The 24,462-nt window shown below is 40.4% G+C and overlaps 1 protein-coding gene across 1 annotated transcript in view; it reads right to left on the reverse strand.

The window, feature by feature from the left end:
* Positions 1-24,462, reverse strand: part of MARCHF6 (membrane associated ring-CH-type finger 6) — a 45,572-nt gene that overhangs the window by 6,195 nt on the left and 14,915 nt on the right. The window contains exons 6-23 of the mRNA XM_081872655.1: positions 23,561-23,729; positions 21,766-21,958; positions 21,273-21,334; positions 19,995-20,027; positions 19,264-19,315; positions 18,506-18,564; positions 16,475-16,555; positions 15,483-15,551; positions 15,313-15,387; positions 14,237-14,371; positions 13,057-13,176; positions 11,100-11,200; positions 9,818-9,955; positions 7,764-7,965; positions 6,097-6,166; positions 3,566-3,747; positions 2,522-2,656; positions 1,929-2,018 (exon numbers count right to left, since the gene is read on the reverse strand). Of these exons, the coding sequence (XP_081728781.1) occupies positions 1,929-2,018; positions 2,522-2,656; positions 3,566-3,747; positions 6,097-6,166; positions 7,764-7,965; positions 9,818-9,955; positions 11,100-11,200; positions 13,057-13,176; positions 14,237-14,371; positions 15,313-15,387; positions 15,483-15,551; positions 16,475-16,555; positions 18,506-18,564; positions 19,264-19,315; positions 19,995-20,027; positions 21,273-21,334; positions 21,766-21,958; positions 23,561-23,729 (1,966 nt within the window). The remainder of the gene's footprint in view (positions 1-1,928; positions 2,019-2,521; positions 2,657-3,565; positions 3,748-6,096; positions 6,167-7,763; positions 7,966-9,817; positions 9,956-11,099; positions 11,201-13,056; positions 13,177-14,236; positions 14,372-15,312; positions 15,388-15,482; positions 15,552-16,474; positions 16,556-18,505; positions 18,565-19,263; positions 19,316-19,994; positions 20,028-21,272; positions 21,335-21,765; positions 21,959-23,560; positions 23,730-24,462) is intronic.

Consider the following 24,462-nt stretch of genomic DNA (forward strand, 5'->3'; position numbering starts at 1 on the left):
AATAATCAAGATAATTTTTTCTCCCAATATATAGAAATAAAAATATACAGTAATTAAACAAAAAGCTCAACACAGATAGAAACCCAAAATTGGGGGAGTGGGGACACCTGGGAACAGGGTATGTGTTAGTTGCTGCCTCATTTGTTTATATAAACAGGAGAAAAAATTCCAGTTATAGATAGGTAGCCGTGTTGGTCTGCCATAGTCAAAACAAAATAAAAAAATTCCTTTCAGTAGCACCTTAAAGACCAACTAAGTTAGTTCTAGGTATGAGCTTTCGTGTGCATGCACACTTCTTCAGGACTGAAGAAGTGTGCATGCATACGAAAGCTCATACCTAGAACTAACTTAGTTGGTCTTTAAGGTGCTACTGGAAGGAGAAAAAATGTACAAGGAAACAAGCATGTGTCTCCAAGGAGCTGTGCATTCTGTATTATGGGCCAATTCTGTGGCACTCCCAGTTGAAGTCAGACAGCTCCTCTTCCTATTGATCATCCAACACCAACTGAAGACTTTTTTTTATTCCAGCAGGCATTTTAATTGAAGTCTTATTTTATAGTTTTAACTGACTTCTACCCTTCTGCATTGCACACCATTCAGAGATTATTGTAGTTATGTAGTATATAAATTGTTTAAATAAAATAAATACACTTTAATAATTTCAAGTTGTTTTTAAGTCTATAATACGTGCTGCTTACTACTGTAGATTCCTCCATTATAGTGCATATGTAAAAAAATGAAAGTATGTTTTGTACTGTGTGTGCAAGGTTTGGTTATGGCTTATACCATATGACCATTAGAAAACCATTGTAAAATTATAATAGTTGGATTTAACCCATATTGCCATTTTAGTTTTTAAAATGATACAACCAAGGGTACTATATGTTGAAGATGCTATAATAAGGGTGATCTTTTTCACATTTGCCATGTTTAGATGATAATGGCTTAGCAGAGGTGTGAATAAACCTTACCATAACCAAACCAGGAAATCTACAGATATTTATATCTGAAGAAGGAAACTGTGGCTAATGACTCTGCAGCAAGGCAAAATATGAAGTCATGGTTTCAAGTGGGCTTCTAGCTTATTCCAAAATTGTTTGTCAAAGTTGCCCAGTTCAGACAAAACGGAAATTATAGGTAACTTAAGACTTCCTCAGTTGTTTGCTAGGTTATACTGAGGAACAAAGCATCTTATTGAGCCAGAATATGATCATCTGAACAAGGTAACAGTAAAAGCAGAAATAAAACTTAGAAGGTATAGAGACAAGGCATGTTCAACTCATGGAATTAATAAGAAACATCCTTTGGGGGAAAATATTTGATAAAAGTGTGTCTTATATAATAAGAAAGGTTTCTATAGTGTTATTTGTTGCAATTTGTTTAACACTTAATTTGTTTGTTATATTTGCTTTGAAAAACCTAACCAAAAGTAGCCCTGTAAAATTTACTTATATTTTCTCCCTGCTTTTCCCCTTAACACTAGTGACATCCCTGCTGTGCAAAACCTTTGTCAACTTTTGTCACATTCGCCTCTGAGTCGTAACCCATTGTAATGTTATGCTTTTGAGGAGTGGGGAGAGATGAGAGCTATTTTGTAGCTTCTTGGTCAGGAAAACACAGTTCCAAACTGAAAATTCAGTAATACTTTATGGATATCAAGCCAGTCTCCCAAGCAAGAGGAAAGATGCTAAGTTTTAGCGGTAGCTAAGGAAGAGATAAACAGAATAAACCAGGGATAAGGGACCTAGAGTCCTCCAGATGTTAATAGACTCCAACTCCCATCAGCCACAGCCAACATAGCCAAAATGTCAGGGACGGTGTGAGTTGCAGACCAACAAGCTCTGAAAGGCCACAGGTTCCCTAGTATGGGCAATTTAATGGTCTGTATGTTTTGTTTGCCTCCCTTGCACCAAAGAAGCAGTTCTTACCTGTTCAATAACAGTTTTCAGCCACCACTGAGGGCCCATCAGAGTTATGGCAGCAATTATTTTGGCATGCAGAACACCAAGAGCCCAGTCCTAAGTCAAAACAAAAACAGTGATTATTTCTATACCATCGTCAATATGCACAGTGATTGTAGAGTCAAAGTGGGCAGGCTCTTACATACACACCCAAAATTGTTGCCTATAATTTGCTAATGTAGGGAATTTGCTAATACAAAGGAAGGGGAGGCAAATAGATGCAGGGACATATATGAAATGAATGTGTGTTATTTTTGTCACACATATTTAGAGTTAAGTTACAAATGTGAATGTCGCTTGATTTTATGTAGATCACCTTAAATACTTTTTTTTATGAAAAGGCAGGGAATATATAAAAATAGCCCTATGTTCACTTTGAGTTTCAGTTACAATGAAGCTCAAAGTTCTAAGGCCACATTCATTAGTTTAATTTCCTGCAAAAGACAACAGTTGGAACTATTGAAGTTTTATTCATTCATTCATTCCCCGCCTTTTTCCCTGGCGGAGATCAGAAGCCTAACTTCTGCAACAGCACTCAAAACGAAAAGTACAGAGCTAACCTGCCATGGGTAGAATAGCGGTGTCTGGTCCAGGGGAACTCTCAAAGGAGCAACAATAACCAGCTCAAACAAAAGTCCAAGCAAAAGTGGAACTACACCTGCCAGCAATATAGCAACTATTAATGTCTTCATTATCTAAAAAGTAAAAGAAAAAAAGAGAAAACTTAATTTAGTGACACTTCAAAACCTTGTGGCTGTACTTACACAACATCACAATAAAACGGAGTGCAAAGAGAAACAAATACGCAGAACCAGATTTAGAAAGGATTTAGTGGGTCCTTTGGAGCAGTAATTTCTAAGGCAGCTGCCTCTGACAAAATATATCAGAGAAAGCGCAGAGAGAGTAATGAAGGAAAGGAAGTCTACTTCAGCTGGCACATATGAACGAGAGCTCACTAGGGTTCATACCCGGGGTCAGTTGTCAATGCTACAACTCTTCCCCAAAGTGAAGGCAAAGTAAGGAAGTTTGTGTACAATGTGCTGAGTGAGGTTCAGCACTAATACTCTTTGCCAAATTCTCCACTCCAGCTTATGCTCAGAGGAAAAGAGTTCAAAGGCAGGTTTGAGAGACTTAGGCTCTCTCCTTCAAGAAATCAAAGAGTGGCTCTGGTCTTTCATTACCCTCCAGCCTTTGTTGCCCAGATCTGGTGAATAACTGAAGGCCATGAAGCCTATGGCAGTTTGGGGGGGAAATGCTACAACTATTTCTTTGATTTCCTCTTTCTAGAGAAGGCCCATAGTGGAGGAAACATATTTGACACAGTTGCTTCTTGAATAGTTAGACAAACACTCTGTCTACATCAATTAAGTAATGATAATAATAATAATAATAATAATAATAATAATAATAATAATAATAATAATATAATAATAATAATAATAATAATAATAATAATAATAATAATAATAATAATAATTTATTATTTGTACCCCGCCCATCTGGCTGGGTTTCCCCAGCCACTCTGGGCGGCTTCCACAAAGACCAAAAATACACTAAGTGCTTCCCGAAACTTAAAAGAAATGCATTTTTTTCAGATGACTTACCATGAGGGACCATTCCTTAACTTTCTGAAAAATCACTTGGCGGCCCTGTGGCATCCAAGCAACAAGCACCGTCACCGCCCGAATGGTAAGCCAGCAAACATAGAGCCCACAAGCAGCTGTGTACAATTCATGGATTTTGGCGGTCCCTGTCCAAAAGGACATCAGCCAACGGCCAGCAAATACTAAAACCAGAAACATTAATGAATATTTAAAAGAAACACACACTACCAGACAGCCATAGAATGATACGGGCCCAGAGAATTCATAAGCAAAGTAGCTTCAGAGTTTTCTCTCACTCAATTGCAGCCCCCAGTGGTGCATGAAAGCCGCTTTTGAATGGAGGGCAGTTTAAAAAGCAATTCCTAATATTGAATGGGAACTACTTGTTCAAAGAAAGTAAAGTAAAAAGTTACATTACGTTTTCACAAACTGATTAAATCCCAGCCACTAATTTGAACAGATCCAATTTTGTTTTAACCCCAATATTAAATTTGTTAACCACCTTGCACAAAGAAAAAACCAAGTCAACTAAAATCTGTAAAACATTTTGCCCCACTTTTCAGGAGCTAACAGAAGTCAGGTCAAAAACACTCCCTGCTGTAAGGCAATGATAACTGTTAAAATGATGTGTACCAAACGAATAGTGCCTGAATTCATTTTTCTTTAGAAAAGACATGTGGATGGTAGTTATTTGGTGCTTGCATCAGGAGATCTGGGTTGAAATTCCTGACCAGCCACAAAGCCTACTGTGTGGCCTAGGGCTAGTCACAGTGTCTCAGCATACAGCCTCTCTCTCAGAGTTGTTGTGAAAACAGTTGGAAGGGGGGAGGGTAGAGAGGAGTACCATGTATGCCACCACAAACTCTTTATAGGAACGGCAGAATAAAAATATGAGATTTCCAGACAAAGAAACTACACAAGTTTAGCCCCCTTAAGGTATTATTATCCCCTGTGAAGTTGTATACAGTGGTGCCTCGCAAGACGAAATTAATTCGTTCCGCAAGTTTTTTCTTCTTGTGAGTTTTTCGTCTTGCGAAGCATGGTTTCCCATAGGAATGCATTGAAAATGAATTAATGCGTTCCTATGGAGACCGCTTGCCAGGCTGGCGGTGCAGAGAAGGGCTTTTCTCCCCATCGCAAGCCTTCAGGACAGGTACGGGAACAGAGGGGAAGGCGCGCAGCGCTTCTCCTCTGTTCCCGGGGCTTGCGGTGGGAGGAGGGTTTTTCCTCCCCACGCCAACATTCAGAACAGCATTCTGAAAGTTGGCGGTGGGAAGGAAAACCCTCCTCCCACCGCAAGTCTTCAAGACAGCCACCCGAAGGCTGGCGCGGGGAGAAGGTCTCTCCGCCCCACTGCCAGCCTTCGGAGCAGCCTTCCGAAGGCTGGCGGCGGCGGGAGGGCTCTCCGCCCCACCGCCAGCCTTTGGAACAGCCATCCCAAGGCTGGCGGCGAGAGGAGGTCTCTCCGCCCCACCGCCAGCCTTCGGAGTAGCCTTCCGAAGGCTGCCAGTGGGGCGGAGAGACCTCCTCCCGCTGCCAGCCTTCGGAGCAGCCTTCCGAAGGCTGGCGGTGGGAGGAGGTCTCTCCGCCCCACCGGCAGCCTTCGGAGGAGGTCCGAGGACAGTGGGGAAGACGCGCTGCGCTTCCCCGCTGTCCCGGAGATTTCCCTATGGGCTTTCGTCTTGCGAAGGAAGCCCATAGGGAAATTCGTTTTGCGAAGCGCCTCCAAAACGGAAAACCCTTTCGTCTAGCGGGTTTTCCGTCTTGCGAGGCGTTCGTCTTGCGGGGCACCACTGTATAGGAGTAAATAGCAGGGCGATACTGAATAGCCCCATCCCCACCCCCAGTATCTGAACGTACAGATATTTTGATTAAATCACCTATGGTTAGAGCAGAGGTCGGGGACCAATTTTGGGCCACAAGGCCATTTCACCCAAACTACACCCACCTGTCAATCAGCTAATGTCACTCTGAAGGGTGGTGAGGTCAACAGATGGGCAGAGTTGGCAAGTAAAAGAGTGTTATCTTCTAATAGGCTATTTAATTTTTCAGCTGTGCTACAAGATTTAAGGCACTGGGTGGCCAGGAAGCCCAATATTACATATATTTACTTGGAAGTTAAATCTGCCGATGTTAAATGGGATTTACTTCCAAGTAAGTATACCTAGGACTGTAGCTTTCAATTAACTAGCTGGCCCAATAAAAATTCATATTTACATTACATGAAGTCAGCAAGTTGAAGCAATTTCTAAAAGCTTTAAGGCGTCAACATGGTATTTTAGTAAGCACACATCGTAATATAAATATGGAAGATGCCAAAATGACTATTTACTTTCGTTTTTACTGAAATAACACTGGTCTAGATATTGATTTATGAAAAAAGATCAGCATATTCAAAGTCCACACAACAGAAGATACACTGTTTTCTGCATTACGTCTTCCTATTTTATTTTTCCATTCAAGCAATTTAAAATTAAATAAACAAGGACATGTTAATAAGCAGCAGCAACTTGCTACTGCGAAATACATACCTGGTAACGTCAGGCAGATAAGACTTGCTATCAGTAGTGTTATACACATGAAAATGATTAACAAAAATATCTGAAAAACACAAAAATGAAGTGGAAAAATTGTAAAATCTATTTACAAAGGAAAAAGCAATAAAAAGGACATTTGGAAGACACCTTAAAATTTAGCAATTTTATTCCAATTGTATGAGAGCCTGCAGTCAAAAGTAGGAAATATATTCATGAAATACCCTGTGTGCCTAGAAGTCACTGAAAGCATTTTGACAAAGCAACAGGCTCTGTGTCTGAATATAAGTAATTAACATTTCTGGTTCTCCTAATGCCCGGATCTTAAGCATTTATTTTTTTACTCGAAAACTACTATATGTAGTCTTCAGAGAATCATGTTAGCTTTCTCTCCATGAGATACAGAATTTTAGACCTCCACATAGACATTCAACCTGGAGAGGCGGACCTCAAGGCTAACTGAACATAAAGTGGGTTCCTCTGCAACGGGGTCTGACAGCCACACACAGTGAAGGATCACACCCAATACACAGTGAAGGATCACACCCAATACCTACAATTACACATTTTGTTTTCCGACTGCTTCCATAATATACTTCCTAAAATAAGTCACACATCCCTTTTATCGTTGTTCCTTTATGTGGTGCCAATAAGCCCCCGAGTGGTGGGAAACCACTCCTTTCTGTAAGAATCGAATGGGCAAACAAAGGAAACAAGATACTGAACACTCACAAAAATACTGCCTTTAGAATTACTTGTTCCAGATATTGAAAAGAAAGGGAGAATTAATTAACTAGATACCAGTGAACTAAATTACGTACAGTGGTATCTCTAATTACGAACTTAATTTGTTCCGGAGGTCCGTTCTTAACCTGAAAACTGTTCTTAACTAGAACATTAGCTTTTGCTAATGGAGCCTCTTGCTGCCGCTGCACTGCTAGCACATGATTTCCGTTCTCATCCTGGGGCAAAGTTCTCAACCCGCGGTAACTCTTCCAGGTTAGTGGAGTTTGTAACCTGAAGCGTTTGTAAGCTGAGGCGTTTGTAACTCGAGGTACCACTGTATTAATGAAGGATTGGCTAACCTGCCCCACCATCTGATGTTGCTAGACTACAACTCCCATCATGCCTAACTACTGACCATGTGAGCTGGGAGCGATGGCTGTTGAGTCCAACATCTAGAGCAGAGCTTTCCAAACGTTTTGTGCTGGTGACACACTTTTGGGACGTGCATCATTTCGTGACACAGTACAGTGGTACCTCGGGTTACAGGCGCTTCAGGTTACAGACTCAGCTAACCCAGAAATAGTGCTTTAGGTTAAGAAGTTTGCTTCAGGATGAGAACAGAAATCGTCCTCTGGCAGCACAGCAGCAGCAGGAGGCCCCATTAGCTAAAGTGGTGCTTCAGGTTAAGAACAGTTTCAGGTTAAGTACGGATCTCCGGAACGAATTAAGTACTTAACCCGAGGTACCACTGTAATTCAGTTTTACTTGCAAACCAGAGGTTAAACTAACCTCTTTCCAGCCTCGGAAGCATTGGCAAGCTACACCTACACACTGCAGCCGACACACTAACATGTCATGACACACAGTTTGGAAAGCTCTGATCTAGAGGGCCAGAGGTCAGCCATCCCTGCTTTAAATGGACAGTTAGAACAACTCACCCTGAGTGGAAATTTTAAAGGCCGACGGTAAGGTTGAAAGCCAACAGGTCCTCCTTGTTGTAGTATGGCTTGGTGGGCTGCATGAAGACCTTCTCCCACAACTGGAATGGCATTATTATTGCGAGCAGGTTGGTTATTAGGCTGTTGGTTTGCATTGTTTTCATTCTCTTCCTGGTCTCCAAGTAAGTAAGAATGCAGATCCCTGAAAAAACATTTTTGAAAAAAATTGTGAACCATCTTGGCTACCATAAATGTTCCTATTAGTGTTTAATGAATATATAGGTATGATGATTAAAAGCACGATAATACAGTGGTACCCCTCTTGTTATGTATCCTTTGGGATACGCACACAGCAAACCCAGAAGTATATTTCTGGGTTTCGCTGCACGCACATGCGTAGTAGCAGTCTATCAAGCCATGCGCGTGCGCAGAACAGGCACCTCCGGTTGCAGAAACCTCAGGATCCTACTGGAGCTCTGGAATGGGTCCCATCCGCAACCAGAGGTACCACTGTAATGACACAGAATAACTATCAAAGGCCACTGAAATATGTTGTGCTTTCACAACTGTTTTTAACATGCTACATGGTTCTGAAACCAAACGTCTCATTACTAACTGACTGGAACATCAAAAGAAAAACAACAGCCCTAAATGCAGCATCACAGATCTGAAATGAAGATGACCACACACCCTACATGGAATAGGATTCAAATAAGCAATGTGAGTGACATCCCTAATTCCAAGCATTATAGGGCAGGATAACTAGTGTATTGTCCTATCTAATTATTAGTATTTTAAGCATTTTTAAATTCTTCTTCAACCGAAAAGGAGCCTAGAGCGGCTAGCACATCAGTAAGAAACAAAAGAGTTCCCGTCCTCAGGCTTACAATATAAAAAGTAAAAAATACAGAAACAAAAGGTAAAAGCGATGGGGAGGTCAGAAGGAAAACAAACTCAAGCACCAGTTCTTTAAGGTACAGTGGATGCTCTGGATACGAACTTAATTCATTCCAGGGGTCCATGCGCACCCAGAAAAATCCATATCCAGAAGCGCTGCTTCTGCGCATGCGCAAGCAGCAAAACCTGGAAAAATACGTCCGGGTTTGCCGCTTTCGCAACCCAAAGTTTACATTACTTGAGAGTAACGTAACCCGAGAGTCTACTGTACAGTTCTTACAGAAGGGAGGGAACCTGTTCTGGTAGCCTGATGGAATATCCATTGATAGATGGTGAAAGAAAGAGTAAAAGAGCCAAAGATGAAATAGTCCTGTTCTTTCTCAGCTTCAGCCCGATGGAATGAAGTCTTAAAATAATTAGTAGTAGTAGTACTACCATTTGCATAAAATAATTAAGATTCAGCAAATCTTAGGATCAGATGATCATTTTCCCTGTCATCTGTATGTGTGCATGCTAAGTTTCTTCAGGAGTTGGTTAGCTTTCACACCAAGCTCTGACATCAAACATCCTATGAACATAAATTACTAGTCCTCAAAGATTGCAGAAACCAGCTAAAAGCCTCATTTTATCATATAGCAGAATTTTGATATATATTTATAAAAAAATATATATTGCTTCCCCCTTCCCTGCCTGAGAAAAATAGGTCCCTCAAGGTGTCATGAAGTTTCGTGGAAGTGAGATTTATAATTGACACTACTGAGCAGCCCCAAAAATGGACTTCCGAAGAGCAAGACACCTAGAAGAGCTTAGCCTCTTATACCTGGGGTGATCACATTGGAAGCTGCGCCCAGGCTATTTGAGGCATTATAGGTAAGAGTAGAGAACGCAAAAACAAAATAATTATTGTTTTTAATTAACGAAACTATTTCCCCTCTTGCTTAACCATCAAACAGATAAATATTAGTAAAGCTGCACAACAATTTCCATTGGTACACTTATACAGAGTAGCTTTTTAAAAGGTCACCATTACAAACCTCTGAATTTTTGCTATAAACACTTATTCTGCAGTATCTAAACATTCTATTTTTATTGTCTAGTCAACAAAAAACATTAAAGACATGTGGGTTATTTGTGCTTTATGGGTTCTTTACACTTACAGTAAGTACCCGGCAGTAACAGTCCATGCTCGTACAAGACCCTTCAACCACTGCCTTGTGTGTCCTTGTTCAAGCAAAGCTGGAAGCACCACCTGAAGCAAAAGTAGTTCTAGGGAAAGTTCACTCACAGGAGCATCACTGGGAAACAAATAAAGCAAGGATGTCATTAACAAATACCTGTTACATATATATAAAACTGGTATTTTCTAAGGCATTGAACAACCTGCAGCCTAGGGCCACTGTTGGTTTATATCCTACCTTTCCCTCAAGTTGGTCCCCAACCCCATTTTGTGCAGCCCCAACAACCCCCCAAAGTTGCCCCATTCTTCCATCCCATTAGAGTTCCTTTCTTTCTGTTTGTTTTCTCATTTCCCCCTTGTCTTTTCCCTTTACTAGTTTCAGGAAAATGGTAAAGGACAGTATTTTATTTGAATAAAAATAAATTGATGGTTTCCCCTGGTTTTATTACTTGGAGGGAAAGGTGGTGGGGTAGCACACTAGCATCAGAAAGGCATTACTTGCTTTCCAAAACAGTAGCTATTGTATTTTTAAAATCATCTGCATACTTATTGAGAGTAACCCCATCAAACCAAGTAGAGATTACTTCTGAGTAGGACTGGAAATTCTAATTTGACGTGGCCATAGTGAAAACTGAAACATGGCGGTTTTTATTCCATATTAGTTAATCCAAAGCACTTTGGTGGCTTCACCACCATCTGAATGCATGCCCTCAACAGAAAAAAGGTCGTCCACCTGTTTTATAGCTAGGATTCTTGCCTGGTTTGAAAGCAATACTGAACTATGATTTGCTGTTATGTGCAGAAGCTTTGTGCTCTCCATATTCTCTTCTACCACCACTGATCTGGCCACTAGGAGATCAGAAGCTATCATCTGTTTTCATCTGGTTCATCATTATGTCCAAATTCAAAACTATGGTTAATCCTAATGGTAATTTAGAAAAGCTAGGATTGTAAACTATGGTCTGTTTAGTTAAAGTACAGTTAAGACTAATAACAGTTTGTCCTGATTCAGACATAACAAACAGTGGTTAGTTATGTCCATGCCGGAGGAGTGGAAAGAAAGCTTGCAAACCTAAGAACCATTCATGTAATGAAAAACCAAGGTTTAGCATTATGTCTGAACAAGATCCTTGTATAGTTGGTATACTGGAACACAATTTACTGAACAAACACAGCCAACGGTTTGTTTAAAATATGCACATATGCATTTGCAGTAAAAGAACACACTATGGAAGACAGAAAATATTCCAAAAATAAATTACCTGTAGAGCATTACATTATATGGAAGAAAATGAGGCAGCAGATATTTAATAATTCGTATAGGAAGCCAAAGCATGAGCAAGACGATCGACCCGAAGACAATCTGCAACAAGGAAGATACTCTGTGTGACAGCCTTAATTTAAAGTCTATTTATACACTAGCAAAATGCATGGACTGGACAATCATGAACAAGTTATGAGGTTGTGCACTTCCTCCTCTGCTCTGTGCATTTTCTGTTCCTATCTGCTGCTAATCACAATTTGCCATAACACTGAAATCAGAACAATCTGGTCAGCACTGAACTTAACAGTAAGACTCAGCAACCATCTTCAAGCCATGATTTCCAACTCTTGTTGTGAACAAGTGCTAGCTAGCCACAGGCCACATTTGCACATCGTGCTAGGCCAAACCATAGCAGAGTGAATGTGCTGGTTCCTGAGGCACAGATCAAAACTGCTTTGTTCCTCCGTGAGGTTTTTAGGTAACAGCTAAGCAAAGGTTTGGCTTAGTGTGTTGTCCAAACCTGGCAAGATGGTTAAGGCCTTTCCTCCTTATCCAAAACCTGTAACCATAGAACAAATCTTGGCCACAGATGGTGCTTAGGAAGGAGACCTTAACCACAATCCCTTGGCTTAACTGTTGCCCCAAGATGACCTAAAAAGCCTAAGCAGGAGCAAAGTAGGTATGAGCTCCTGTCTGAAAGCCAGCACAGCAACACATTCACCGTAAGCCGTACTCTAGCTTAGTATGTCTTAATTTCTGAATGCCATGGTAAGCCATGGTTAGCACAAGTCATGGAAGCTAGGAGAAGAGGGAGCATACTAGTTAACTGATTGTTTTTAGTCTTGCAAACTATGGTTTTGATAACTCTCTGCATCAAAAAACTGTTTTGTTTCTTCTTCTTCTCTTTTCAGTTTGCACAAGTTGTTCACACACCTAAGCAACATAATCTATGAATCAATAAATCAGAGCTCCATTGCAACAACCTGAAAGTACATTTTGGAATTTTCTGGCTCACAAGTTACATTATGGGCCTACTACTAATATGAGATGCCAAAGAGAAAAAGAACCAGCTAAATATAATGTCTGCATTGGCATTTGGATAATTTACCTGTAGATGTGGGTTATCAAAGGGAAAAACCTATTTATGTCAAAATCTGGATACACAATTATTGGAAAATGAATCAGGAATGTTTACTATTTAAGCTGGGTTGTCACTTCTGCCTGGGATATGTACACACTAAATTTTAGACAATCTACAAAACTGAAGCGACTGGATTTATTTCTGACTCTTCTCCTGGCATCAATTTTTGGGGAAGCAAGCTAAAAAGGACTGGATATTTTGCCCCAAGAACCAAAATGTCTTGTGCCGTGTCTGCTTAGAATATAATATCTTGTTGTAACAAAACATTATTCTGTGCAATTGTATGCTTCCTAGTAATCTAAGTGACTTGAAGATTAGACATTTTCCACACAAGAAGCCCCACGTACTTGCTTTTAAGTAACATTTACATTATTTTCCTGTAATATGATCTACTTTTCCTTGGCACTGCTGAACAGTCTAAGCTGGTTCTTGCTGAATCATCATACTTCTGTATTTTATTGATACAAGTGAAACTTATTTCAGCAGTAAGTTACACAGAAGAAAACTATGATACCAGCAAATATTTATAGAAAGGGAAAGAGACTTCTGGCCCCCATGGGTTGTATTCAACTAACTTTAACTCAGAATAGATTAATTGAAATTAGTTACCAAGATTTAGGCCTATTTCAATGTGTCTACTCTATGTAAACATGAACTGAATACAACCCAATATCTTTACATACAGTTAGTTATTTTGTTTGCTAATAAACAGAGAAACAAACATTAAAATTCTAAATAGAAACTGAATAGAAAAAAACATTAGTTGCTATAAAAATATAAACTTTTTGAAGAGAAACTGGAAACATGTATTTACCACTGATAAAATAAACCTCCTGAGATGTCTATAAATAGGCAGGTGAATCATTTCTTGAACTGGATTAAAGTCTGGATCATTTAAGTTCCTCAAAAACCAGAGGACGCCAGGTCTCAGTACCTGAAAAGAGAATATTAACATTTGAAAGAAAAATAAGTATAAGTAGGTTGATATTTGAAGGATTACAAGTTTTGACATTTCCCCCCCCCAATAAATTATTATTAATAATGATAATAATAATAATTTATTATTTATACCCCGCCCATCTGGCTGGGTTTCCCCAGCCACTCTGGGCGGCTTCCAAAAAAATATTAAAATACTGTAATATATCAAACATTAAAAGCTTCCCTAAACAGGGCTGCCTTCAGATGTCTTCTAAAAGTCTGGTAGTTGTTGTTCTCTTTGACATCTATAATTAACATTATAGAGACCCTAAAGACTCCTTATTTATGTTCAGTATGGTCTGCAGATTAACCAAAACACTACCTACCTCCTCTCAAACTAGTTTAAAACAACTGAGCCAGTTGTTACCTGAGGAGGTAACAGCTGAGTTATGTCCAAGAGAATTACACGGCTGAATTTTGTCAAACATGGCTCTCATGCTCCCTCTGTTCATGTCAATTCCCCCCTCTCTTCCATGGCTTACTAGGCCCATTCCTGTCCTTCAGCCAATGGCACATGGAACATAAGGTGCAGAGGTTCTATGCATGGGTGAGGGGAAACCTTGAGGGTTCCCAGTTCTCACATTCACTTCCCAGAAGCAATGTCTGCAAGGAATACCCCCTACCCCTTCAGCTATACAATGCATGTTCTTACACGGCAGGCCATGGCTCAGCAAGAGATGGTTCCCTGCAGTTCCCCATCCAGCAGCCAACTCTGCTGCCTGCCCTTACAAGCAATTTGTGCAATTTTCGCTCACACATAGATTCTGCAAGCAGCAGCCGTTGGACTGCTCCTGTTCCACTGCAGAATAGCAAGCATATGCAAGACTGGCACTCTTTATTAGGCCAGTACAAGTTGTAGGGCAACACCTTGTCCCACCCTATCAATTATTTCCTGTCAGCAAAGGCTGGTGAACAGAGGTGAACACAAAAACAGAAATGCGGATGACATTAGCCATTCCAGAGCCACATTCTTACAACATATGGTTTTAGAAAATCACACTTCAGTCAAACCATACCTCTCTCAGCAAGAGAATGAAGGAAGCAAAGTAGAAGACATACACCATTCCCACTAGCCAGTGTAGGAACATTGTAGTGCCGGGGGCTGACTGAAAGCTCAATTCTCTATCCTTCAAAGTAGCATCAAACATTTCCTATGAAAAAGTTAAAACAGGGAAGTAATTCTTTTTAACTCTCAGCAACTAGTAAAACTGCCTCTTTATTTTATTTCTACGTAACAGCAAAGTTCTAAATATATATTTGTAGACAGCACTTAGCAATGGTGAAAAAATAATGCAGACCTCGCACAATAAATCTTAACAGACAGCAGTATATTCTGTAAGATTTTCCACAGCTTATATATGTCAGTTTTCAGCACAGAACTGTGTAGGCTTTTAAAATGAATCACCTTTAGTATAAAATCACTAAGAAAGCCACTGGAGATGGAGGATCCGTAGTCTTTGGAGATGGTCAACCACATTTGCAGCAAAACTAGTTAACGATTAAGGTGCAGCAACCTTATGGAGATGGTAGGGGGAGATGGAGAATCTGTGACAGGGCTACTGCCACTTCCTATGTCTTGCAGGCTCAATGAGGCCAGGCCAGGAGATAGGGATGGATTCCCCGCTGTCATATTCCATTTTCTTCCACCCCTCCTCCTCTGCCAAACTGAATACAATGGGAGGTGATCAACTACCTCGATTCCAGCATCCTACCTGGGAAGCATAGGATTGTTCCTTTAATCTCATAATAGTCATAATAACCTGTTTGAACTATGCCTGGAGGACAAGGAGGCTTAGGATCCTGTGGACCCACCACCTCCCTTTACACAGCTGGTTTTTGCCTCCATCACTAGCAGGACAGCAGTGGACCCTTTAACCCCTGCATTAGGTGTCATCCTGTGGATACCCTCTTTTCTCCACCAGCAGAACAGCACTTCCGCTGCAAACTATTAAGATTAGTTCTTAATAGTCATAACTTCTTTTTGCATTACTGGTCCTATTTAACAGACACAACCTACATAAGCAACCCTCCTCCTGACTGCCCCTTAGAATACAGTGATAAATGTCTGTCTCCTAATAAATGCTAATCTTACCAGAGAGCATATGTCCAGCCACCAGCCACAGATGAGGGGGAAAACACCAATCTCTACCACCACTAACAATGACACCTGCAGAGGGGGAAAGATAGGTGTTTTTTATTTGGACCAACTACTGAATATTGATTTGTTTTATTAAATAGACCTGCTTTTTAAGGCTAGAATACCTTGACAACTATATAGCACACTCCAAGCAAGCGACGTGATCTCTGAAATTTTACAAGTGCTGCCAAGCCCTGTATAAATATGGTCAAGGAAAGTGAAATACTGATTTGTGAAGCAGAGGGCAGAAGAAGTTCATAGGAATGAGTACTGAGCAACTAGAAGCCTGGAAATAGGAAACTGGTTGAAGGGGAAAGTATTCACTTAAATATAGATTTAAGCAATGTTTAAAAACCGTAAGATATTCCTCACAAGCACATATGGTCACTGTGGACCCAACACTTGGTACCCCTTAACTACAGTTGGGAGATCTGAAATGGACCACAGGAACACACACTTCCTTTGCCCAGACCTTCCTTTCTCTGCAGCAAATGTCCCGCTCTTAATTCTTACATCAACCCCAACATTGTTAATGATAAAAGTTTTCAAGAGTTCCTTCTTAACTCAAACTTGGAATCAGGTTTTGAAGCGAGTACGAAAGCCTTCTTAAGAAGGAACCCTGGTAAGCTTGACAGTGGTTAACATTGCTACTGATGTAAGAAATCAGGGCAAGAGTAGAAGGAATTGGTGCCTTAACAGGAATGAGGTTGCTCCAATCCTACAGCATGATCCTAATATCTTACTTGCAATTATGAGTTTCCCTATGGTGCGCCCACACTGCTCCCATAAAGAGATAAAGACCATAAAATCATTGTTTCTTAGGCAAAGGTCGTGATTCACCTACCCAGCTCCATCAGCAGAGGCCCTGAATGAGGACTTCCACTTATGCAATGGGGCTTTCTTCCCTCTCCTCCCCACGTACCTGAGACTGTCTCTGGGGGCTGGGGGAACCCAAAGAATAGCACATGTGGGATTGCACCATCTAGCAAGATGAAATGCTTGTGGAGACAAAATGTTCATCATAGTGCAACACTGAATTCCACCCCGTGTACTTAACAATGACCATCCATAGATCAAACACTGAAAACATGTGCAGTCAGTACTTATGAAAGGATACATGACAAACTATTAGTGATACTGCCAGCAGTACATAGCCAACTATTGTCGTGATTAGGCCTTCAAAGTGAGATGCTTGAACCTAAAGAAAACAAAAACATGTTTAGACTGTGAACTCCTTGGAGTAAAAATCTGTCATTTATGCTTTTGAAGGTTTGTAAAGCACCAAGTACACTGGTAGGGTAGAATAAAATATTTCAATACCACTTGTGACTACCAAAATGTGTTGATATTTGCAAGTTATCGTCGTTATTTTATACTTCCAACCTCATCCAACCCCAGCCAGCTACCATGGCTCAATCACAAATTTTAACTGTTATCTATGAAGGAGTCACATATTATGACCTGGCCACAGTGATCCATGAGACGGTCACCTCCAGGCTTGACTACTGTAATTCGCTCTATGCGGGGCTGCCCTTGAAGCTGTCCCAGAAACTCCAGAAGGTGCAGAATGCTGCAGCGAGGCTCCTCACAGGGTCTCTGCCATGGGAGCATATTCACCTAGTGCTTTTCCAGCTGCACTGGCTCCCGGTGGAGTACAGAGTCAGATTTAAGGTGCTGCTTTTGACATTTAAAGCCCTTCACGGCCTAGGACCCTCGTAACTACGGGACCGCCTCTCCCAGTATGCCCCACGGAGGACCTTAAGGGCCATATATAGCAACACCCTAGAGGTCCCGGGCCCTAAGGAAGTTAGATTAGCCTCAACCAGAGCCAAGGCCACTGGCTCCGGCCTGGTGGAACACTCTGACTCATGAGACCAGAGCCCTGCAGGATCTGATTTATTTCCGCAGGACCTGTAAGACACGAGTTGTTCCACCTGGCCTTTGGCTTAGAATCAGTTTGATTCCATCCCCCTCTTTCTTTTCCCTTTCTCCTCTTGTGAAGAGGCTGCATCCTAATGTTTTAAAATTGTAATTTAATCAACTTGTTTTCATTATTGGTTGTTAGCCGCCCTGAGCCCGGTCTTGGCTAGGGAGGGCGGGGTATAAATAATTTTTTTTTTTTTTTTTTTTTTATTATTATTATTATTATTACCAACATAACAAGGTCACTGTTAATGGGGGGCGGGGAATATTACTGTGAACGAGATAGAATCAGAAGTCCCAGAAATAAAGCTTGGTTTAAAATACAGGTTCACACATGAAGAATGATTTAATATTCCATATACAGTTCCACAAATTTTGGCCTGGTTTACTGGCTAAACCATACTTTGTGGTTGCCACCAATTCTTCCGCTTTCCCAAGTCCTATAGCATATGCAGAGAACTTGAGTAAGGGAGGCTTTGGGTTGGACTTTTTGCAAAAGGTGGAAGCACCCTGCTGTGGTTGTCTTCCGTATAAGTCTCATTGGGAGGGAAATAAACTACAGTGGTGCCCCGCAAGACGAACGCCTCGCAAGATGGAAAACCCGCTAGACGAAAGAGTTTTCCGTTTTGGAGGTGCTTCGCAAAACGAATTTCCTATAGGCTTGCTTTGCAAGACGAAAATGTCTTGCGAGTTCCTGCGGGGTTTTTTCCCCTTCCCCCCCTTTTTCTAAGCCGCTAAGCCGCTTATCAGCTGATCCGCTAAGCCGCTTATCAGCTGATCCGCTAAGCCGCTTATCAGCTGATCCGCTAAGCCGCTTATCAGCTGATCCACTAAGCTGCTTATCAGCTGATCCGCTAAGCCGCTTATCCGCTAAGCCGCTAAGCCGCTTATCAGCTGATCCGCTAAACCGCTAATAGCGCTAATCCGCTAAGCCGTCAATGGGCTTGCTTCGCAAGACGAAAAAACCGCAAGACGAAGAGACTCGCAGAACGGATTCTTTTCGTCTTGCGAGGCACCACTGTACTCCTTTCAACAAGGGGTGATTTCTATCCCTTCCTGCTGAGCTTTTGTGGGCAATGAGAGCAGCAGCAGCAAAACCCTGCTGCTGCTTTCTGCAAAAGTCATGTTGTGGGACAAACTGTGTAGTTTGCCTCCCGCATGTTAAGTTTTAAATAAATGCATAAATAAATGCATAAATGCATAAATAAATAAATAATATACTTACATATTCTTCAAAGCCTAGCCCAACAATAGAGAAGTGACCAATATGATAGGGACAAAACGCTAGGAGGGAGAAGGGAGAAAAAAAAAACCTAATGGAGTTTACTCTTTTCAACAATTCTCTGATGTGTGGCTTAAAATAATTTTTAATGAGCTAGCAAAAGGATAGAAATCTTTATGTGTTATCTGTTCAGCCAGCTACACAAAAGCTACACAAAAAGTTTTCCATCATTCTACCCCTAGGGCCCACAAGATGGCTGAAATTACTGAGGTCCCCACCGGTCACAAAATGATGGCAGACTGACATAATCAGCAGGCCATTACTGAAATCATCTCCTACTGTTATCTAATCCATCTATAAAACACTACAAAAGCACTCCATGCTTCAGTTGTGCAGCTAAGGGATAGGGGAGGGAACAGAAATAAACCTCTGGTAAATAAAATAAAAAACAATTCTAAGATGTTAGGGCTGTGATGTCAAATTGATACCATTGTGTACTGTCATTTACACAGACTTACACATGTTTAAACAAAGGAAATTTGAAATATTTCAAGTGCTTTTTTAATGCTTTTCACAGGCAACCAAACTTTTAGTTTGATTACTGGAAACATTGCACATTGGGAAATGCATGCAAAGAAAATCAGAATTTCGTCTCTTGAGAATATTACAGAACTGTTGCTTAAAATTAATCCAGCTCTACTCCAATTTGGGCCCATATGCACAGCAATTATCCTGAAAGAACTGTAAATGCAGTTACTTACCAAAGACAAGAATGAACAGTGTGTTTAATGACACCACCCAGAATACATGTTCCTAAGAGAGAAAGAGGGGAACATTTCAGAAATGGCAATATCAAAGTATTTGAGAAGTAACTTAAATTTCTTATCTTGTGTTCTCATCAATCACCCCATTTTGCCACTAATTTGTAGGTAATGAAATGTTAAAGCTTTTCTCAAATAAAAATTAGTAATATCAGTTTTCCTCCTAACAGGACAAAGGATATTGCAGGTTCAAATTTTCACAGAGACACAATATAAAGCACATTTTTTTTCAAATATGCCTAGCATAATCACACAGGAATAAAGGTGCTATTACTTCTTCTGATTCAGTAATAAAATGAACTGAAAGTATCTGATATACAGTGGTGCCTCGCAAGACGAAATTAATTCATTCCGCGAGTTGCTTCGTCTTGCGATTTTTTCGTCTTGCGGAGCGTGGATTCCCTGGGTATTAACGGCTTTAAGAAAAAGGAAGCAAACCCGCAAGACGCTTTCGTCTTGCGAAGCAAGCCCATAGGGAAAATCGTCTTGCGAAGCAACTCAATAAACGAAAAACCCTTTCGTCTTGCGCGTTTTTCATCTAGCGAGGCATTCGTCTTGCGAGGTACCACTGTAGTAAGAAAATATACTGAATATTATAGATCAAGAAGACAAACAGATGATGCGAGACACAATCCAACCACAGAGTTTTAGTGCAATAAAGCTTCACTTACTAAAAAAACTAGGGATCCATCAAGTCCAAGCATCTAGAAGTAAGAGATGATTTTGCTGTCAGTAACCAGAATCATCTACATTTACGCAAGATTCAGCAGTGTCTGAAGCATCAAGGACCTGTTATCCCCCATCATTTTTTACAATACGTGGGAGAGGTTGCAGAGAACCACAAAGTCCCCTAGGCTCTCTTCCACTTTTTCACATTTTTGGAAAGAGGATTTAGTGAAGAACAGGTTGGCATGGTCTGTTTAGCCCTGCCCTTATCCGTTCCTCACTAAATGGCTATCTAGCCAGTTCATCCAACTGGGACAATTAGGCAGCAGCTTTTCAAACTTGACAATGTCAGGCTGGATCTGTTGCCAGGCAATACTGTGGCAAAGAACAGATAAGAAGAATGAGTCAAACTCATATAAGAATAAGCTTTAAGATCCGCCCGTCAGATGTTACATGAACCTGCACACACCTGGCAAACAGCTGGGGCTTAGGGGATTCCCTAAATATATAACTAGCTTAAAACTGTGGACCAAGTTCAAAGAATTTAGCACATATAGGAAATGTGTTACTTTTATGTTCTTTACAGTGCAACAGAATAAAATGGTGTGTGTGTGTGTGTGTGTGTGTGAAAGCTCACATGAGTTTCTAGATGTCCAACAGAAATCATTCATGATTGCCAGCTTAGAAATCTCTCTCACAATAACCTTGACAATATTTTTTCTATATTCTCCAATGACTGCCATGTGCCTTAAGAAACTGTATTAAGCAGTGATACACAGGAACTAGGAACACAGTTGCCTAGTTACGCAAGAAAAATGAATTTTACTCTGACAAAGCATGCCATGCCACCTCTGAAACCTCTTTTTCTTCTTCTTTTGTAACTTCAAGAGGTAACTGGGATCAGAGAAGCAGCATGGTGGAAGGGGACACTCAGTTTTGTCATTGTTCACCACTTCCCAATTCCCAATTTGTCTTCACAAGCAGCTTTTTCACACTATATATTTCTCCTCTCAAACACCCCCTTTCACCCATTTCAATCACATCCACCCCAGAGAAAACTTTCCTTGTTAAAAAGGAGCCATCATCCTAGCATTCGACAACCATGGTTTCCTGCTATGAGGAAAGGCCACGGTGGAGGGTGCTGGTTCAGATATATCTGTCCAAGGTCAAAGTACGGAAAAGCATCCTGAACTGGTTCCAAGATTATGGGCATTATTAAAGCCATGCCATGTCTGAATGACTCAAAGCAAACAGCATTTCCAAAATATATAGTCCTTACTCACTCTCTCCCATGTAAGCTCTTCTGCTGCTCGATCCCATTCCAAAGCATTCCAGTTCATATCATCTAAATAGATAATTAAATTTTAAAATAGCTAAAAGTAAAGCTCAACCAGGATAGTAACAGTGAATAACTGGACAGGCCTCTTACGGCCAATTTAAGGTACACAAGTGTTGTAACAATAAAATAAAATACGTTCTGCATGTTCAGATAAAATGGTTGCCAAGTTTGTTACTTGTAGTAGATTAAGTGTAACCAACCGCCCTGAAAACCTGATGCATTGTTACCACAATTCACCAAATTACAATGGATTGATTTTTTAAAGGCTCTCATAAAAAAACATTAAGGCCAAGTTTGTGTTTTTCAGATGTGTGACAGATTTTACAAATTCTTATGAAAATTTCCAGGAAGCAAGTCATGAAATCAAATAGCCAAAACACAACCCTATTATCCTGGAACAGGGTACAAATATGGTCGTTGAAAAGTAAGTAATATACCTTGCCCTCCATTGTTGGCATCTGCAGCATCTTCTACCACAACATCTTCTTCATCTTCATTGTCTTCCTCTTCTTCATCTGGTTGTTCTTCCTGGATTTCTGGATTTTCACCTACAACTGCATTCTCAGCTGGCTGGTCTGCAGGCTGGTCAAGTGCAGCATTTTCAGCACCTCCATTTCCTACACCCTGAACCTGGGACAGAAGGGAAAATAACACAACTTAAAGAGTTCTGCTATACTATGATGTGTTCCTGCATCATTAGAAATGTCAGGCAACACATCTGAGCGTTAAAAAAATTCATTTGAATTGTTTTTATCATAGATTTGCAAAAAATAATAATAAAAGGCCAGAATGATACAACTCTTCAGAATTTAAAGAAATGTTTTAAAAAAGCATGTAGGCGTCAGCTTCATATGCATGAAAATTGTTGAAAATGTTAAATAAAACAAAGATGGTTAAGTGTGTGGCAGGTCTCTACTGCCATGGAGTGAAAATTAATGCCCATTAAAAATTATGATTTCCCTCTTGTCCAACTTTATCCTATCTAGAAAGATGGCTACAAGGAATCTAGTAAAGATTGTAAAGATGCCTTGCCCCAGAGCAAGATGCTTATTAAAATATCAACACATTGTGGTATCTTCTGCTTGTCAGAAACATCTGCAGCTTGGTCTCCCTGATAAACACAAATCCATACCAGTATGAGACATTAGCTACAGCAAATAAAGTCCATTTCTCAAGCTGTACCTGAGTGACTTCCCTGGGGAACAGTATCTTAAACTGAGAGGTGAAGAGGAGCAATTGGAATAAATCTATTCTCAAAAATTCAGAGGAAGCCAGTTTCTTCAATCTGATCAAGACTGGGCAGGTACAGTCTCAAATAGGAAAATTATTCTGTATGTTTAAACAAAGATGATGCAGGCTGAAGGGGGAGGGACCCCATTTCACTGTGATAATTGAGAAGAACCATGTTTTAGATTAGCTTCCAGATGCTACTTTAGATGCTGATCTCAGATTTTGAGGCTATAACAAGGAGTTTAACATGTTCCCTCTTTGCTCTCATATCCTTACTGTGAAAACAGGACAGGGAACAGAATTTGTAACATATGCACATTTAGAAGTAAATCAATGGAGACTACACTACACAACTTTCTACAGACACCTCTGTAATATCAGCTTCCTAAGCTAGGATCTTTCTTGTAGAAATAAGGCACATTATCTCCTGTTGCAAGTATCCCACTAAATATTTCTGGTATTACAGCTGCTATGTCAGTTTCACAGTGTTGCACAGCTTAATGATCTATGTGAATGAAGTCATTCAAAGACTCTTAAGATATTTGATAAAAGTACAGAACAAAACACTATACAGTGGTACCTCGTGTTACAAACGCTTCGGGTTACAAACTCCGCTAACCCGGAAGTAGTTGCCTCGGGTGGCGAACTTTGCCCCAGGATGAGAACGGAAATCATGCGGCGGTGGCACAGCGGGAGGCCCCATTAGCGAAAGCACACCTCAGGTTAAGAACGGTTTTGGGTTAAGAATGGACCTCTGGAACAAATTAAGTTCGTAACCCGAGGTACTGCTGCAGTAGGAAAGTTGCTGGTACTAAGTGCAATCCACAAGTCAATGAAGCTTCTGCCAGAAGAATGCAGTATGCAACAGGATATGTGTATTTATCTACCTAGTGTTAGACAATTCTATATTTGGGGGGGGGGGAGAGTAGAGAACAAGCTAATGTGCAATAAGAGAGGAATTCAAGCTGAAAGTTACAGCCGAAAAACTGAAGGACATATTACCTCATTCTGTTGCCCAACACCATTGATGGCTTGCTGCTGATTTTGTTCCAGCCACTGTGGTGCTCCTCCGTGGACAATTTGTTCACGTAACCATACAAGGCTGATAAATGCACAGAGTGTGCACGTCACCACAAAACAACCTTGCAAACAGTCTGCCAGTAAATTCTCTCTATTGAAGAGACAATCAACACATTCTTTACACCCATTATCACAACTGTTACGTTCCAAATGCAAAATCATTGTCGACTCACTCTGCAATCAGTCACCCACGCTTAAGTAAGACCTCCTTAATGGTACCAAATTTACCTGATTTTGAACAAAAGAACAAGTCAAGATCTCCAGTAGAAGATCTCTTTCAATTTAAATCTATTCAATCTGTCATGTTGATCTCAAGCTGCTTGCTATCTGCACAAAATTATTACTTAGAAGTTTCTCCAGCATCTTCATTTACCTGACGATACTCATCAACTATTTTGTTGATGAATCATTTAAAGTAAAGCAGTGTAAGACATTTACTTTCTTTTATTTTATTATTTATTACCTCCTAGAGGTTTTGAGCTGAACAGAAAAGTGCACTGAGTAAGATATCAGAGGTTGGTGAGATGTTGTAGGAATTAACACTGGGTATCATTACAGGCCATAGATAGCTTCCCTGTATATTTTTGCATTAAGCTCAATTATTTAATACACTGATAAATAAATACAACTCATTTTATTTCTACATTATAAATTTTTGCATGAATTTTCTATTCCATTCCAATATACTATTTATTTTTAATTAAAAGGTTGCCTTTCTGCTACGGGCTCTCAAACAATTAAAATAAACAATACTTTTAAAATGTACATAATAATGTAGTGTGTTTTACAAGCATAAGCTGAATAACTGCTGTCCTGGCCAGGCA

This window comes from Podarcis erhardii (assembly GCF_964252035.2).
Source record: "Podarcis erhardii genome assembly, chromosome: 8".
Taxonomy (NCBI): Eukaryota; Metazoa; Chordata; class Lepidosauria; order Squamata; family Lacertidae; genus Podarcis; species Podarcis erhardii.